At 45.7% G+C, this 19,068-nt stretch overlaps 1 long non-coding RNA gene and 1 gene segment (V, D, J or C); one reads left to right on the forward strand and one right to left on the reverse strand.

Moving 5' to 3' along the window:
- The window catches only part of LOC132381360 (Ig heavy chain C region-like), a 240,147-nt gene that overhangs the window by 210,397 nt on the left and 10,682 nt on the right, over positions 1 to 19,068 (forward strand). Inside the window, 3 exon segments of the C gene segment in view lie at positions 13,441 to 13,514; positions 13,624 to 13,925; positions 15,174 to 15,234. Coding sequence covers positions 13,469 to 13,514; positions 13,624 to 13,925; positions 15,174 to 15,234 — 409 coding nt within the window.
- LOC132381364 (uncharacterized) overlaps positions 1,149 to 19,068 on the reverse strand; it is a 122,447-nt gene continuing 104,527 nt past the window's right edge. Inside the window, exons 2-3 of one of the 2 annotated variants that reach the window (XR_009508018.1) lie at positions 18,655 to 18,756; positions 1,149 to 12,243 (exon numbers count right to left, since the gene is read on the reverse strand). This is a non-coding gene — a long non-coding RNA (uncharacterized LOC132381364). The remainder of the gene's footprint in view (positions 12,244 to 18,654; positions 18,757 to 19,068) is intronic. The other variant, XR_009508019.1, reaches the window with a different exon arrangement.

Consider the following 19,068-nt stretch of genomic DNA (forward strand, 5'->3'; position numbering starts at 1 on the left):
AACAGCTGTCCGTCGTTTTCAGTTTTTCTTGTCTGTAACTACACAAACACGCACTTTTATGGCGAGATTCGACACCAAACATGTTGCTTGTTTTTAGTAGATGTGTCCTGCGCATGCCCAGCAGGAGATTCGCCGAAATCTCCGTTTCAGTGTGGATAGAGATACTTTCAAAAACGCATAGTGTGGACACCTATCATTTATACATGAAACCAGCGTTTTCAAAATTATCCGGTCTAGTGTGGATGTAGCCTTAAAATTGAGGGCAACTTAAAAAAAAGACATAAAGAGAGAAGAGATGAAATATGAAGGTAAGCTAGACAACAACATAAAAGAGGATACCGAATATTTTCTGATATATGAAGAAAATCAGAGACCAGAATGGCTATCGGACCACGGGACAATTACGCTGGAGAGGTAGCAATATGGGACAAAGAAATGGCAGGCGAACTTAGTAAGTATTTTGTGTCAGTCTTCACTGTGGAATACAGCAGCAGAATGCCAGAAATGCAAGAGTGTCGGGGGCAGAAGTGATTGTCATTTCTGTTACCAAGCAGAACGTGCTTGGGATGCTGAAAAGTCTGAAGTCACCTGGAGCAGATGGACAACACCTCAGGGCTCTGAAAGAGGAAGCTGAAGAGACTGGAGGCATTAGGAATGATCTTTCAACAGTCACTAGATTCTGAAATGGTTCCAGAGGACTGGAAAATTGCAAATGTCACTCCACTTTTTAAGAAAGGGCAGAGGCAGAAGAAAGGAAATTATACGCAAGGTGGTTAATAGTTAGTGCAGTCTCACTGGTTAATAATGGTTAGTGCAGACTCAGCGGTTAATGGTTAGTGCTGACTCAGTGGTTAATGTCTAGTACAGACTCAGTGGTTAATGGTTAGTCCAGAATCAGTGTTGTTAACGGTTAGTGCAAACTCAGTGTGGTTAGTAGATAGTACAGACTCTGGATAATGGTTAGTGCAGAGTCAGTAGTTAATGGTTAGTATAGACTCAGTGGTTAATGGTTTGCACAAACTCAATGGTTAATGGTTAAGCCAGGCTCAGTGATTAATGATTAGTACAGACTCCATGAGATGTTGGGCCTGTTTCTGTGTTGTATCTCTCTATCTTACAGGAAACAGTACAGACTGAGTAGGGAAGCCCTTGTAAGTGTTCCCCGGACTAACCATCAAAAGAGATAAGTGTCACCCCATTACAATCTGAAGGGGCATGCAGACCTGAATCACCAGTGATTAATGTTCTTTCCCAGACACTGTCTACCTCGCTGTTTTCTGATTTTATTTTCTACGCTCTTGCACATTCTAATAGAAAATGTGACTTCCTTGCAACTCAGCCCCCATTCATCATCAAAAACTTTTGTGGTTCATTTGTGGACATGGTTGGTCTGCAATGCAGAATAATCAGACCATTTTACCCAAAAGCAACCACTGGCATTTACAGTGTGGCTTTAGTATAGGAAATCAGCAGAAGGTGTTTAACAGGAACATAAATCAGATGTCAGGTCATAGAAGGAGAGGGAATGGCAGGTGAGGAATTGTCTGGTCAGAGGAGGAATCTGGAAGCAATGCCTCAGTCCAACGGGATGATGTGCTGAAATGGTTTGCACCACAATTTACTGACTCACTGAGACGTCTGACACAGAGTGATGGAAGAGTGAAGGGAATGGAAATGACATCCATAAGATGGATTTAAATTAAAGAGGAAGAGAAAGACACAGACTGCAGGTTTAAATTCACTAGAATGAATCTGTGGACTTTGTTGAGGAAGCTCCTCAGACAGAGTAATTGACAGTAGGACTGGACTCCCATATGGAGGAGGGTGAGAGGAAACTCAGGAATCATTTCAGAATGAACTCATGGGAAAAATCAGTAAAGTCCATGTAAATTATTTAATTCATTTATTTATTGGCACACAGCATGGAAAAGGCCCTTCTGGCCCTTCGAGCCACACTGCCCAGGAATCCCGATTTAATCCTCGTCTCATCACAGGACAATTTACAGTGACCAGTTAAAGTATCAAACTGAGGTACTTTAGACTTTGGACTGTGAGAGGAAACCAGAGTACCCGGTGGAAACTCACACATTCTTGGGGAGACATTACAATTTCCTTACAGGCTGTGGCAGGAATTGAACCCCAGGCTGCCTGCACCATAAAGCACTCTGCTAACCCACTGCACTACCAAATGCTGGGTTTCCCAGCCTGTCTGATGGATTCATTAATTAAAACTTAAACTTGTGTTGGGTCCTGAACTCAAAGTTCTTCAGCAGTCAAGAAGGGGCGTTAAAACCCGTTGCTTATGACCGCTGAAAACTGGTAGCAGACATTCTATTCAAATTCCATTGCTTAAATTAAACAATAAAATAGTCCCTATTCGAGCAATGTGATACCCGCCACTGAAAGTGGGAGTTTCCAGGAGATACACAGGCAATGGCAACTCACTGAGCAATTACATGTATATAACTAATTATTTAAAGACAAACAAACACAAGAAAGTTAAACTACAATGAAAATTACAACTATGCCGTCCAATCCAAAACCTGAAAGGGCCAACTTCCCAAAATGATAAGGTAGTATCATCCTGGTACCTTCCTCGGGACAGTTATTGTGAGATCTATCAATATGTTCTTACCAAGATTGATACACGGTTTAAAGAGACTCAAATCCAGGTCAGGTGACGTTATTTAATTCAAGGTGAACACAAAAATCAAACAGCAAGCTATTGGCCCAAGGCTCTTGTAGGAGTAAAACTACAAATTTTACTGTCCTGATGCCAGAGAGAAAGGTTGACTAAACATCTATTCTTGCAGACCTCATCAGCTGATAACCTGTCAATGACAATTAGGTAACAGATTATTGAATGTCTCTGAATCTGCAAGTTTGTTATCCTTGATCTTCAGGGCCTGAGAGCTTCCAGGCCAATGATAACCCCCAATTCCCACAGTGATCCAAAGTGATTATGGTATGTGTTGCTGTTTCAGTCTAAGCTTTATTCACTGGGCAGCAATTGTTCTCATCAACAAACATCAGCATGTCACACCGGGATTCTGCCCACCCATCGGTGTAACGTTGACAAGGCAGTCTGTGGCATCTTTTAGTTTCTCCTTCTTTTTCACTTTATTGATGACAATTCACAATTATCTGATCACCAAGATGGACCTTAGTGCTCAGTCTGAGCAAACACACTTTAAGTAGTTGGTGGCAGTCTCCCAACTGCTTCAGAACATAAAGTGCAAGTGTACATACATTTGAACTGCTCATTCCCATAACATAATCAATAAATCAATCAGTAACACTCAATCATCATTACAGTGAGCCCATTTCTGACTCGTGGCAAATGCTCTGTAATGAGGAGAGGGTCTTGCTGTCTCTGTGTCGTTTGACCTTTGATTTTGATTGATTTCATTTCATTCTGTATGGTAAACGTGAACCTGTTGGTTGGTGCAAAACACAATGTTAGAATTGTATTTCCATATGTAAAGCAGTGTGTTTATTCTTGTTAGTAACACAGCTCCACTGGGAGGGCCCCCTGCTCAAATTAAACCTGCCTGTGAAACCGGAGAGGAAGTGTAAGGACTGAGTGTTAATGTTATCGCAGAGTTTCAGACATCTGTCAGCTATTAATAACAAATAGTTACTGAGCTTCAAGTAAACCTACAACACAGAACAGTACAGCACAGGAACAGGCCCTTCAGCCCATTGTGACTGTGACAACCTTAACACCAAGTTAATCTAAAGCGAACTATCTGCACAGAATCCATATCCCTCCATATCCTGAATGGTCATGTGTTTTTCAAATGTATCTCAACTGTACTATCATGCTGATTCACCACCACTCCTTCCAGTGCATTACAGGCACCTATCACTTTGTGTAAAAAATACAACCCACAAATCTCCTTTGAATGTTATACCCCTCAACTTAAGTCTATGTATTTTTGGATACAACATTTTACCTTGGAAAAATAACTCTGACTGTCTATCCTGTCCGCCAGAAGAAACTCCAGCCTAATCAAGGACAGGCGAGGCAGACAAACCAGTTGTCTTTTTTTCCCCACATTTTGGACTCTGAGCTGATTGTTACTCTGGGGCGATCTAATCAGAGCAATTGAATGTGGATGCAAGGAATTTCTGGTAGTGACCTGCTAAATGTGAGACCATTCTTGAATGAGTAGGTACTTACTATGCAAAATGCCAAACCTACCAAAGAAAAAAATCTTTGACGTCCTGACGAAGGGTCTCAGCTCGAAACATTGACTGCTCCTTTCAATGGATGGTGCCCAACCTGCTGCGTTCATCCAGCTTTTTTGTACGTCTTGATTTGACCATAGCATCTGCAGTGTACTTTGTGTTAAACAAAAAAAATCTGTTATCTTGTTTGACGCTGTCCGGGTCACTTCATTTAACTGGTTTGGACCGGTCAGAGTTGAAAGACTCAAATACACTAGGCTGGGATGGGCAGAACCATGAAACAATGTTAGTGTAGCCCTGTACAATGACCAGTAAGAAGGTGACTGAGGTAGGTCAGGTGACCTTGAGCCAATGGGATGGAGATCCACCAGTTCAATTGATGAGCAACACTGTAAGAATCAGGAACTCCAAATAAACAGGGGTGATAACTCTCCAGTAACCAGAGACCAACCATTGTGCACAAGTAGGACCTCACTGATACATGGAGATTGGGACCATGAGGAATGCCTGGCCAGCGTTGACTCCTTTCCCGGGTAATACCTTTTGTCTTCATTGACTGTTCATGGAGGGTCAGGGATTCTAGTCAGGTGCACACAGGTAATTAGTTTGTGAACCCACGTGCTTTTGAGTTGAGACAATAAAAGTTACTTGTCAGTAAATACAGATTCTCTGTCCTTCCCAGATCATTATTACAAGGGGTGATTCTTGTAACAACCCTATTGATGACTCTCATACTTTCATAAGCCTCTATCAGGTTGCCTCTCAGCCTACGCTCCAGGGTAAACAGTCAAAGATTGTTCAACCCCTCCTTACAGGTAATATTCTGTAATCCAGGCAACATGCTCGTGAATGTCTTTTACACCCTCTCCAAAGCCTCCACATCCTTACAATGGAGCAAACAGAACTGGGGTTTCATGAAGTTTCACCCAGGTTAATGCAGGCATGAAAACCTCTGCTTTAACTTCGGCAAAAAACAATCTGTACTCTCCTCTTACCCAGTCCCATGAATTTCTCCCAGTCGGGGCACTGTCACTTTGATGCTGCAATGTACTGGATTCAACTTTAGGGCTCTTTCCTGTGAAAACAGGGGGACATTTTTGACCATATTAGTAACACGTGAATGGTTTTGATGCTCAAATACACCCTGGATAGGAGGGTCATGAGAATGTTGAAGTGTAAAGCACATTTCCACATAAAATTACCTGATAGGGTGGAGGAGAATGGTGGTTCAGTCTTCAGGAGGATTAAAACTATTTGGATTATCTATCCAGGGAGTGGGGAGAATGTAGTCTCTCCACAGAAGTGAATGTGGAGAAAGGGAACAGACAGAAAAGATAACCCAGTTGCACAAAGATGGAGTGACTGAAGGTTCATGCAGAAAATGAACAATGGCATGAAATTATTGGTCTGAATCTGCTCCTCTGCTGTACATTTCATTTAAGTCTGTGTAGTACCAGAGTTTCAGGAGGGAAACAAAATCTATTGAGTTTACTTTTCTTCACCATGTTCCTCTCCGACTCTCTTTATCTCTTCCTAGGACTTTCACTCTCCTGTTCCCCCTCACTCACTGCATATCCATGTCATATTTCTCTCATTTCCATTTTCCCCTTTGTCACCCCTCTTATCACTTCCTCTCCATTTCATTCTCTCCCACTTCATGTCTCGTATCCTCTTCCTCCTTCATTCCTCTGCATGTTCCTCTCTCTTTATTCTCCCTTCATTTTTCCTTCCCAAACTCTTTCTCAGGAACTGTTGTTTCCCAGTAGCAGCTGTTGGGCCCAGACCAGTCACCTAAGGTCAGGTATATCAGATCGTCAGACTCAACTAGTTTCTGCCTTCACTCCCATCGGTATCAGAAACACGTTTAATATCACTGACATTTGTTGTGTTGTGTCAGCAGTACAGTGCAACACATTAAAAATTATAAATTACAATAAATGTATATATAAATATGAGGTAGTGTTGATGAATTGATACATTGCCTGGTCAGAAATCTGATGGCAGAGGGAAGGAAGCTGTTCCTGAATTGTTGAGTGTGCGTCTCCAGCTCCTGTGCCTCCTCTCTGATGTAGTAATAAGAAAAGAACATGTCCTGTATGATGTGAGTTTTTAACAATGGATGCGGCTTTTCGAGGCACCAAAACATCTCAAACTCCTAATGAAATTTAATCTCTAATGTTCCTTGTTTGTCATTTTATCAATAAGTTGGACCCAGTTAGCAATGTTGACAGCTGGGAATTTGAAACTGCTCACTCTTTCCACTGCTGATCCCTCAGTGATACCTAATGTGTGTACCCCCACATTCCCTTCCCGAAGGCCACAATCAATTCATTATTCTTACTGACGCTGAGTGAAGGTCGTTGGTGCGACACCACTCTACCAGCCAATCTATCTCACTTCTGTACACCTCCTCGTCACCATCTGAGATTCTGCCAACAACAGACAAATGTGAAGATGGCATTTGAGCTGTGCCTAGCCACACAGTCATGGGTGTAGAGAGACTAGGATGGAGCATGTTCCATATCTCAATTCAGAATGGGACAAAGAGGCAGAGGGAGCCGGAACAGATTAGCCAGCTGTGAGATTTTTAACTTACAGCTGTAAGCCTAGAAAATTTCGAACAATCTGTAATGAATACAAGCCAATGGTGGGTCGAAGCAGGTACACATGAAAATAGTCAGGTGTGGTGAGAAACATAAGGAGGTAAACTGCCCACAGTCACTGAGGTTGTTGTTTGGTGAGCTCGTGTTTCAAGAGAGGTCTTGTTTCTGCTGTGTCAGCTGACTGACACAGATTCCATAAGGGAATAAACAATCCCAGTGGAAAGAGGGAATGTGCAAGGTTTACTTTGGATGAGAGACCCGTGGCAAGTTTGGGTTCTAATTAATCCTAAGGATGAATTTAAGCTAAAGTTCTCATGTGCTGCAGTTAATGAGGAAAACAGGGGTACAGAGTGGTGGATATGACACAGCTATGGATTAGAGATCTAGTTAGACCACATCTGGAGCACTGGCAGTGATTCTTGGCATCACTCTTCAGGAAGGGTGTGTTTTCCTTGGCTGGGAGCGGTTTGGTATTTCTGTTGGGAAGGGGGCCAGTGAAGTGCTACTGGGACAGGTTTAGTTAGCATATTAGGTCTGGTCTTCTGTTCCCTGAAGTGTGGAAATTGAAAGCAAGTGCAATTGGGCAACTTAAAAACATTCAAGGATGGCACAGAAGAATAACATAAAGAATGTGTTATTTCAGGGTATACAGGGCACTGGAAATCTGGAACTCTCCCTGAGAAGTGGTCAAGACTGGAGAGCCATGTCAGTTGAAACTTCAAAGTTAATAGAATTTTGTTTGTTCAATTATTAATATATGTGGAGCCAAAGAAGGTAGATGGAGATTGGACACAGATCAGCTTAAAAAAGTGGGCTGAACAACCTCCTTCTGACACAAAGTGCATGGGATAAATTTGTACAGAATCTCTGTGTGCAGCTGTTGATTTACCAGAAACTCATTTCATATTTTCTTTCTTAACAGGTGGATGAAACTGGACAGTGATATAGAGGCTATATCCTTCTCAGCTTCCTGTAGGAGATGTGGCTTGACTTAATCTGAACAGGGGACCTTCCAGAGGAAATAGGCATACTAAAAATAATAAACTCGCTGCTGAATGCCAAGAAATACTTTTCTGATTCAGGGACCAATACCAATAAGCAATTCTTCTACAGTATTATTGAAAAGAGGAATGACTAATGGGACTGAAAGTCTGAAGGGAGAAGGGGTCCATGCAAGTATGGAGACATCTGTCCTCTGGGAAGTAACAATATAAAGCTGACTTAAACCAAACATAAATATTGGGTTCTATGGGAAGAAAACAGAGATTGGCTCAGATTGAAGGTGGTGGTTATTTACGCTGCAAACAGGAAATCTGTGCTCTGGCCCAATGCCATTATACTGATGGTTCCAACTGAACTGCTCCAGTACAGATACAACACTGACATCTGCACAAAAATGGGAAAAGTTGCCCAGTATGTCCATTCTCGAAATACAGGACAAATCTAGTTAGACAATAATGGCCCAACTCATCTACACAATGTTCAGTAAAGTGATGGGAGCCATAGTTGACATTATTGGCAAGAGGCACTGACTCACCAGTGACCAGTTTAAACTTTGCTAGCACCACTTGGTTCTTCGTTGATCAATCTTGTTGTTTTATCTTAACCTCTCCTTACAGTTAATATGCTCCAATCAAAACAACACTAAGCTGAATCTACTCTGCACCCTCTCCAAAGTACCCACTTCTTTTCTGTAATGCAATAACTAGAACTTTACATGCTCCAAATGTGGAATTAGTATACAAACTCAAGATAAGCAGGACAATTTTGGAACGAATCCTCTGTGGCCCGAGAATTCACCAGAAGTTCTCCCTGTTGATGCTAACAAATGCCATTTCAAAGTCCATGAAATGTGTGTGTAGTTGTCACTGTCACTTTGCGTTCTGCTCTATGACATTCCACAGTCTGAAGATCTCACCGACAAAACCTTTATTCTTCCTGAAGCCATCTTGCTCCTTCTTCAAGCACTCATAAACAGTATCTGTAATCCACTGGACAATGACTTTGTTGAGAACCTTGCTAGTCACTGACAGAAGTGTGATTTTGCACCAGTTGTTTCAATCACTCAGTGTTCCTTTCTTGTGGATCCTAACAATAACTCCCTTTGTCCAGTCCTTGGGTACTTGTCCCCATTCCCAGATTATAATAAACAGTGATTGCAGAATGGCTGCTGCAACTTCTGGTTCAGCTTTGAACAGTTCGGTGTTCAAAATATCATGTCCTGCTGTTCTCTAATGATTTAATCGCAGCAACAATCTCTTCTTTCTTGGGTTGCATTGATGTCTAGATCCATTGCTACTTCTTGTATGTCAGGGTCTTCATCTGGTGGTGTTCTATTCAGTAATTCTCTGAAATACACTGTCCATCGTGCTCCTTGATCTTTATTAGTTGTCAACACCAAACCAATTTTATCTCTCATGGGACAACTGCATCTGGCCTGGAGCTTTTTGCATACCAATTTTGACATCTTGCATATATTTTCCTGATCACCTTGATTGGCTGCTTCTGTGGCTTCCACTGCTAGGTCTTCCGTGTAGACTCACTTATCCATTTTTTGAAGCTTTTCACTTTCTTGCCAGTTGAAGTTTCACCTTAATTTGTGTTGACTTTGCATCAAACACTTTCCTCCTGATTTTCCATCTTTCTTCTAAGGCTGTTCATGTTTCCTGCAGTATCCATTCTTTGTTTTTCTTTCCAGCTCTGTAATGTAGACAAGTCTCGCTGATTCCCTTGAACACTGACACATCCTCGTCAAAGGCCTGAAATCTGTTCTTAAGTTGAATGGTGACAGCAGATTGCACACTGGTGTCCTTGAACTCAACATCAAAATGTCTTTGTACATATGCTCTAGTCCAGTTCTTCTCAGCATGAGTTTCATCATTGCTACAACAAGTTTGTGATTACTTCCTGTATCTGCACTCCTCTTCACCTTTATACCTTGCTAGGGTCGGCTCCACATACCAAAGATCATCAAATAGTCAATCTGGATCTTATCACATCCATTGGGCGAACACAATGTCAGTTTGTGGAAAGAGAGTCATCCTATGACCAAATTGTTCACGGCACAGAATTCCACCAGTCTTTCACCGTTACTGTCCATTGCTATTCATTGTCTCACTTCCTTGTGTGCCCATGACCCTAGTGAAGTGTCAGTTGTTATTTCCCACTATGCCATTCAGAACTCCTATGATGATTACATCATGGTGTGGTGTTAACTCTACCTCCGTTGTTTGTAGAAGGTGTCCTTTTCTTCAATGTCACTACTGTTACTTGGAGCATAGCACTGGATCACAGTCATGTTCACTTGCTTCACTCTCAGCCTGACTCTCACCAGCCGACTGTTGATTGTTTACTCCAGCGGGCACTTCTCAATGCCTTTCTTCAAAATGACAGCTACACCATCATGATGCTGACCATCTTCCCTTCCTGAATATAGAACTGTTTCACCAGTTGCTGCCTTTATTCTGCCAGACCCTGTCCATCTGCTTTCAGTGACACCAGTGTATGTTGGCTGTAAAGACACATTACTGTGGTTATTTGTGTGAGCTTGCAGTGTTGTACGTGGTTTGTACATTTCCAAAAAACATTTTTGCTCTTGGTCTTTGTGAAGTTCATGGCTTCCTTTACCATGCCAGTAGCTTTCTCCCAGTTTTCAATACTGTCAGCCATGCAAGTCCCGGGTGGTGACTAGGGAATACCATCGCACTCAGATGTAGGATTCCTCATTTCTGTTTCTGTAACTGTGATGACAGTCCTTGATGAGGATGGTTTGGACCCAAATGCTGGAGTATCCGAAGCAAAGTTCAAGACACAGTATCAAACTGGATTGGGAACTGAGCACAAAACAAACGTTGGACAATGTCACCAGTCGGGCTTACGATTGAGCACCGAACATCAGCTCAGATGTTCTTTAAATACTCAATTCTTGGAGCCCAAAACATGATTGTCAATAAGTGGGATCATCCTGAACAGTAGAAGGGCTGCTACTAGCTATCCACACTCTGCAGAATCAGACAGTCTAAATCCTGGTGGTTAGGAGTGTCTCGTAACAAAAATTATTTTTCTTTTTGACTAGTCAGGTTCACTAACCCTGACCTGAAACTCCGAACTTGGAGGAATGGTGGATCACTCTTCGTCTGGCATCTACACTTTGACCTGTTTAGCATGGGTGACTCTACCGAGAGCTAAAGCACAAGACCCTGACTCAAGTCAACATAGATCTCTGGGTTATTGAGGCACACAAACCCTACAAAAATTTTTGGTGCTCTTGGAGGAAAAAAATGATTCACCATTTTGACTGGTGTCTTGGTGGGGTTGTTGTGTCAGGTGAATGTAAAAGATTTGGAAATTTCTCCACTATGCATCCCAACATTGACGCCTCAATCAGCATCACTGAATGTCTGATCTCTTTGTCTGATCAGACTGAATGTCTGATCGCCAAGCTGGTGGCATGACGCAGCTTGCAGTGGCCACTCCGGAGCTGATTATCTGTTATTTGTGAAGCGGGGTGCCGTGCACAATCATAATCGATGAAAAACAGACGTGGAAGCACGGAGGAACATCTGGAAATCTCCAGGAAGACCTTCTTCATTGCTGCTGCTGCTGTGAGGTCCGGGTCTCTGCTGGGAAGAACAGGCCCCCAGTCCTCGGGATTGCATTGCCGATGGCGGGGGTGTCGTAGTTCGCTCGGCAGAGGATGGTGCTCGGAGAAGCTGTGCCGGTGGGGATGGTCAGAGGCTCGGAGGTTCAACGGACTCGGAGCTCGCTGCAGTCTGGTCGCTTTCAGTGTGTGCTGCGTCTGCGAGGCTGAGTCAGGCGGCGCCGTGGAAGTCCATAGCGGGGGATTCCCTTCTGCTGCTGGCATGGGATGACGAGTCTATCGGGACTCTGAGGACTTGTGGAAACTGTGTGGTGGTTTCTTTTGAACTTAGTCTTTTAACATCTTCAGATTATTTTTACTGTGCCCATGGTCTGTTTTTTTTTCATCAATTATGCTATTGTTTGCACTGTTGTAACTATATGTTGTAACTATGTGGTTTTGTGCAGGTCTTGTATCTTTAGTTTTTGGTCTTGTTTTGTCTGGTGGGATTGGAGCTCCTCTCCGGGGAACGTGCTAAGATGGTAGCGTGATATTAATATGCAGCAGCCTCTCTGGACTCTGGATTGGGGATTGCCAAACGTTATGTGGATTTTCTGGTGTAGTCTGTTTTGTCAAGTGCTTTTCTGATATCATTCTGGAGGAACGTTGTCTCATTTTTTAACTGCATTGCATTTGTGGTTTCTAAATGACAATAAACTGAATCTGAATCTTTATACCTCAATGCTGTTTCAGAGAGGTTGCTCTGTGTAATTTGGGTCCCACCTTCCCTCCGTGACAACAGAGACTCCACTTTAAGAGGTACTTCACTGTCTGTAGAAACCACTCTGGTTTGCCATGGAATCATGAAATCTGTTGAGTGAAGACAAAACACCTTGAGAGAGGGGAGCTTTGGTGTGATTAGTAATTCAATCAGCACAGTTTATACTTTAGTGAAGATGCAAGATTTGGGACTTGCAGTACACCCATCACCAGGGTGGGAACACTAAATTACCCACCTTGCTGATCTGCCACATTGGATACCCTCCCCCCATCAGTTTCCTTTCAATAGGGACCGTTCAGCAGCCCTTGTCTGCCAACCTACTGGGGAGCATCCTGTTACCAACAACAACAACTTCTCCTGTTGTGTGGCTTCAGCTCCCGAGTTCCCTGCATCAAATGTCCTGTTCCTCTCACTGGCTGAAACAGGTCAAAGAGATTTTGTGGGGAGAACTGCTGAGGGTTTTGCAGTGAAATTCATGGTGCCAGGTCGCTGACAGAGAAAATATCTTAAAAGTGTAAATTCCAACCATTTCCACCAGGAATCTCTGTTTAACATTGATTCTCATGCTATGAGTGCAGGCAGGCAATTGTGTGGTAACTCTTTCTACTGCTTAATGTATTTTCCTGCAAAGACACTCTTAGACTGTGTCTCTATGGAGAATATCTGTCCAGTGACTGGTGTCTCTCAGTCCCTGTCTCTCAGGGGGATATCTGTCCACTGACTGGTGTCCCTCAGTCCCTGTCTCTCAGGGGGATATCTGTCCACTGACTGGTGTCTCTCAGTCCCTATCTCCCAGGGGCTATCTATCCACTGACTGGTCTCTTAGCCACTGTCTCCCGGGGGCTATCTATCCACTGACTGGTCTCTTAGTCACCGTCTCTCAGGGGGATATCTGTCCACTGACTGGTGTCTCAGTCCCTGTCTCTCAGGGGGATATCTGTCCAGTGACTGGTGTCTCTGATTCTCTCTCGCTGGGATTCTGTGTGTTTCAGTTTACACAAACCGTTCATCGTTGAAGTTAATCAATCGAGCAGAGTGTGACAGATCTTTAATCCGGATCTGGTCACTGCCGCTGACCTGCCGCCTGTTGCAGAGACAAACATCTTTTGGGGAATTGAAATCGCTGCTGTGGGCGGGGACAGGAAGCTGCGCCTCTGGTTTCAGTGTGTGAGAGCCTGTTCAAACCGCGGCTCCCTCTCTCACTCACAGCCCACGTCCCTATTTAAACAGCGCTCACTGCGGCTCCGGACAAAGCCAGCCTGAGCTGAAGCCGCCGATCTCAACAGGTCCAAGACCGGCTCAGTGTTCAGGGCGATGGGGGTCGTTCCGTATCTCTGTCTCCTCCTGTCTTGTCTGGCAGGTGGGTGTCCCGCGGCTTGTCGCCCTCCCGGGACCGGCTGTTTCTCGGAGGCTTTGTGAACCTCTGCCCGTGGAACATTTTATTAATTTCTGCTCTTTTTTATTGACAGGCGTGCGGTCCGACGTCGTGCTGACACAGCCCAAGTCAGCGGTGGTAAAGCCCGGACAGTCTCACACACTGACCTGTGAGGTCAGAGGGTTCAGCCTCAGCAGCTATGGCATGCACTGGGTGAAACAGGTCCCCGGGAAAGGGCTGGAGTGGCTGGCCGCTGTATGGGCTAACGGTAACAAGTATTACGCGCCTGGAGTCCAGAGCCGGTTCACCATTTCCAAGGGCGGCAGCACCGTCACTCTGCAAATGACCGGCCTGAGACTGGACGACACGGCCACCTATTACTGTGCGAGAGACACAGTGAGAGAGACCGGGACTGGACCGGGACAAAAACCCTGCGAGAGCGCCTGCCCTTCGGGCGCCGAGGGAAAGGGCAGCAGTGATCGCCACAGCCGTATCCCGGTCGTTCTGGGCCTCATCCGCTCGTCCACGCAATGGAAGGCGGGTTGTCAGCGGGGATTTCCGAGAAGAGATGCTGGATGGATGGGCCGAGGGGCTCAGCGGATCACTTCGGAGGGCAGCTCGGAGCCAAGCGCCGTGAGTGGGAATGGGGTCACCGATCGACCTGGTCAGGTGTCGGTCCTTCGTCCACACGTGACAGTAAATGGTCGGGCCATGAGGAACATTAATGATCAGAGACACTTTGGTGTTCCAGTGCGGTTTGACTGAGGAGTGACTGTGCTGGGAGACAGTGAGAGGGGCGGAGGTTATCGTACGGCGGTGTATCACTGTGACTATAACTGGGTGGCACAGTGTGAGAGATGGCGGCTCCCTCCATGCACAAACCTACCGCAACAAAACTCTTTAAATTGCGCTCTTCGGGCGCCTCCACCGGCCTTTACCCGGGACCCGTGAATATCAATCAGATCCCGAGTGAATAATCTGGGAGTGGGAACAAGTTCCACTGGAGATGTGTCTGGAAGGGAACGGGACCACCGAGGAGGAGCTGTCAGTGGAAGCCCAGTGAAAGGTCCCGGTGGGTTATTTCATCTCCACTTCAGGACTGGGATGGCCGAGATTGAGACCCGCTGTGTGGGACACCCGGACACAAAGGGAGGGTTTAATAAATCCGCCGGCCGGCTCTGGGATCCACTGGATTTCGGGCTGGATGTGATGAAGGCGGTTTGTGACCTGCGGTGAAGCACTGTGACTATGGAGCACGGTGACGGGGAGCTGAACAGAAACTGGTCCCGACAAAGGAGCGTCTGCAGCGCAGTCTGTCTCCACGGATTCCGCATTGCTGCTTCCCAGAGTCAAATCCCTGAATCCTGACTCGGACTGCTGGGTGTAAATGTCCATTTCTGGACAATTAAAAGCCCAAAAAGGATTCGACTCTGATTCTGGGTGATGGCGAGAGCCGGTGTCCACAGACAGGAAAACTGTGAAAATACCTGCTTCATTCACACGCCATGAAGAGACAAGGACGGAGTTTGGGATGGAAATCCAGGAAGCGGCTGCTCCCGGTCCGGACAGGGATCATGTTGACATTTTGCTGAGATTATTGGATGTGACGGGCAAGTGAAGTTACTGCACTGGGTGAATGGGGAGACGGAGCACTGTGACTATCTTGAATACTGGGGCGGAGGAACCTCGCTGACAGTGACTTCAGGTAAGACCAACTTCTCAATTGTATCTTCACGCAATAGTATTTTATTTATTTACGGTTTTGGCGAATTCGGTGATTTAACTGAAATCAGTGAGATATTTAGAGCGAGTACATGAATCTCCCCGAACCGGCGGGTTTCTCCAGAGCCCAGTAACAGTACAAGGGTACATACCCCACCCCACCAGTGAACTGTCCACAGACCGGGAACAGGCTCAGGGGAATGGGGTCGGATCTTGGCACCAGACTGAGCCTTGACACCGGCCGGTTGTGCTGAGTGAGCTCAGTGTTTGGTTCAAGTCTGGCTTCTGATTCTCAGCACCAACTGAAGCCACGTTCAGGGGCTGAGCGTTTCAGTGCAGTTGAACTCGTTCCCTGTCAGTGACAACAATGGATCTGTTCCATGTCAAGTTATTGGGATCGGGTTTTACTGTCTGCTGCTTTCATGTTGAAGGTAATGGGATTGAGACATAATCTGAGCGAATGGTTACACAGGTATGATCTGGTTGATGGCTCAATATCCCCAGGGTATAGGTGGGTGTCAGTCCCATCATGTAATGTCCGGCCTGAGGTCCGTCCCGGGATACAGCAAAAGTATCGGCGATATTCCAGGATTAATTGATGGGATTGAGGTTTTAGTTTTATTCCCTGATGGTTGAGGAGGCTGGGTATGGTCTGGAAGAATTTTGGAGTGAGAAGGCAGTGGGGAAGTGGTTTAGGAAAGGTAAGGCAGGGAATTGAAATCACAATTCCTTCACACATTCCGGGCAGCCTTGCATTGGTGGGCGGGGGAGGGGGGAGTGGTGCAGGTGGGGTGGGGAGGGAAGCGTTCAAGTAAATAATGTGTAGTAGGCGAGAATTTAAGGGAAGGTTTGTTGATGAACGTTTGTGATCTGAAACACACCGCCTGAATGATGGGGGTGGCCAATAGTGAGTGTAGAGAGGGAACAGGAGATCCGCCTTTTGTAGGGATACAGGGAAGAGCAGAGAGACCAATGGGTTTATTGGGTTTGCTCAGCTAAAGGGAAGCACAGACACTATCGGATGAACGGCCTCACTCTCTGCTCTGTCATTCAATGGAATCAGTATTTATCTTGTAAATCTGGGAAATTCTTCCTCAAAGAGATTCCAACAATCACCCAAGGGTACACAGAGCATGAGTTAAATGCAGATTACAGCTCCCATGTCCTGTCCTGGCAGCAACAGATTAGATACAAAGATCCTTCTGCACTGTCCCATCCTTCCCAGGGCGGAGGCAGCAGAGGTTAGACACAGAGTGAAGCTTCCCCCAACCTGTCCCATCACACGCTCACGGGACACGAGTTGAACTTCACTGTTCAAATGAACTGCTTATTCTCAGTTTCCAGACAGAGCAACTGCTCTAATTTCTTGCCCTCCTCCATCCCTCGACTGGGTTTGTTTTACAAGTGTTTTCCTACATTAACCAGTGTTGCTGGTGATTCAGTAAAAGTGGTTGCGAGATAAAGTGCTGACATTTACAAACACCTTTCATGGTGTCCCCGAGCTCTTCACAGGCAATGAAGTAGTTTCAAAGTCCAGCCCTGTTGTAGAGTCGGGAATGTGGAGCCACTCTGCACACAGCAGAATCCACAAACTGCAAGGTGAGAACGATCCGACAGTCTGTTCTGGAGATGTTATTGAAGGAGAAATATTGTCCAGGACACCGTGGACACAGTGATCCAATGGACAGGCACAAGGTTGGATTCGGAGTGATGGGAAACAGGGCAGTACATCAAAGCAGATGAGTAGTGCAGAGGGATGGATGAACAGTCCATGGTTACCACCACAACAAAACTGACAAATCTAAACTCAGTTCATCATAATCTGCAACAGATTTGGATCTGTGGTCAGATTTCCAACATCTTAATAATTGGTGTTGTTTTTAAATCCAGTCATTAGTAATGATGACCCTTCAGTTTTACTGATGTCCCTCAGGGAAGGAGATCTCTCATCCTCACCATCCTTACCCTTTGCAACAATATAGGACCCTGGTCAGACCCCACTTGGAGCACTGTGCTCAGTTCTGGTTGCCTCACTACAGGAAGGACGTGGAAGCCATAGAAAGGGTGCAGAGAAGATTTACAAGGATGGTTCCTGGATTGGAAGCATGCCTTATGAGAACAGGTTGAGTGAACTTGGCCTTTTCTCCTTGGGGTGATAGAGGATGATAGAGGTGAAAAAGATGATGAGAGGCATTGATCGTGTGGATAGTCAGAGGCTTTTTCCCAGGGCTGAAATGGTTGCAACAAGAGGACACAGGTTTAAGCTGCTGGGGAGTAGGTACAGAAGAGATGCCAGGGGTAAGTTTTTTACTCAGAGAGTGGTGAGTGCGTGGAATGGGCTGCCGGCAATGGTGGTGGAGGCGGATACAATAGGGTCTTTTAAGAGACCTTTGGATAGGTCCATGGAGCTCAGAAAAATAGAGGGTGATGTGTAAGCCTAGTTCTTAATTTCTAAGGTAGGGACATGTTCGGCACAACTTTGTGTGCCAAAGGGCCTGTATTGTGCTGTAGGTTTTCTATGTTCCATGTTCTATGTGTTCAATGAGCCTATTTATGACCTATCAATGTGTTTATATCCAAAAGCCCTCTGAATGACAGCTCAGATGTGTAATTCATTCAGACTTTACCGGCAAAGCCCAGATCCCAAAAGACGAATGAATAAATAAAATTGCCCATCTGTTGTTCATACTCCCCGATGGTCTATCCACTTACTACAATACAGACTGAAATCAGACTGAACCTCCACCAATCTGCTGATTCACCATCGATCGTTTTGTACAAATACCCAGCTCCTGTGACCCACCCAGATCTTTCCCCTCTACACCCCAGCACCCTGTGACCCACCCAGATCCAGTTCCCCTCCACCCCAGCACCCTGTGACCCACCCAGATCTTTCCCCTCTACACCCCAGCACCCTGTGACCCACCCAAATCCAGTTCCCCTCCACCCCAGCACCCTGTGACCCACCCAGATCCAGTTCCCCTCCACCCCAGCACCCTGTGACCCACACAGATCCAGTTCCCTTCTTCACCCCAGTACCCTGTGACCCACCCAGAACCAGTTCCCCTCCACCCCAGCACCCTGTGACACACCCAGATCCAGTTCCCCTCCACCCCAGTACCCTGTGACCCACCCAGAACCAGTTCCCCTCTTCACCCCAGCACCCTGTGACCCACCCAGATCCAGTTCCCCTCCACCCCAGTACCCTGTGACCCACCCAGAACCAGTTCCCCTCTTCACCCCAGCACCCTGTGACACACCCAGATCCAGTTCCCCTCTTCACCCCAGCACCCTGTGACCCACCCAGATCCAGTTCCCCTCCACCCCAGCACCCTGCTGTCAGTTTGGTGGGTGTTTTTATAAAGACCCAGAGGAACACTGATCCAGACAGAACTGTACTTACCACCTGCTGGTCCCGGGATGTAAAAGATCCTCAGCTGCAAATCTCACCGACTGACATTATTGTGCCTCCTGCACTGCCAACACTGAGCAGCTCAGGGAACATCTGTGGGGTGAGAAACAGAGTTAATGTTTCATATCAGTGACCCTTCACCAGACTCTGTCAATCTGATTTCTGGCAGCTACGCTGTTTCCCATTTTCTTTTACTGAATTTAGAGAGGCGTGGAGGGAAATCATCCACTAACCGGAGAAACTCCGGATGCAACGTACCTTTCCTATTTTGATGAAAACAATTTGTTTTTTATTGGCTTCTACAACCCCAGAACATCCCAGGGCCTTTCCCAACCCAGCAAGTACTCCTGCAGTGTGTCACTTGTCCACAAGCTGAACTACAACATGACAATCTAGTCTGTTTGG

The sequence above is a fragment of the Hypanus sabinus genome, chromosome 26 (genome assembly GCF_030144855.1).
Source record: "Hypanus sabinus isolate sHypSab1 chromosome 26, sHypSab1.hap1, whole genome shotgun sequence".
Classification (NCBI taxonomy): domain Eukaryota; kingdom Metazoa; phylum Chordata; class Chondrichthyes; order Myliobatiformes; family Dasyatidae; genus Hypanus; species Hypanus sabinus.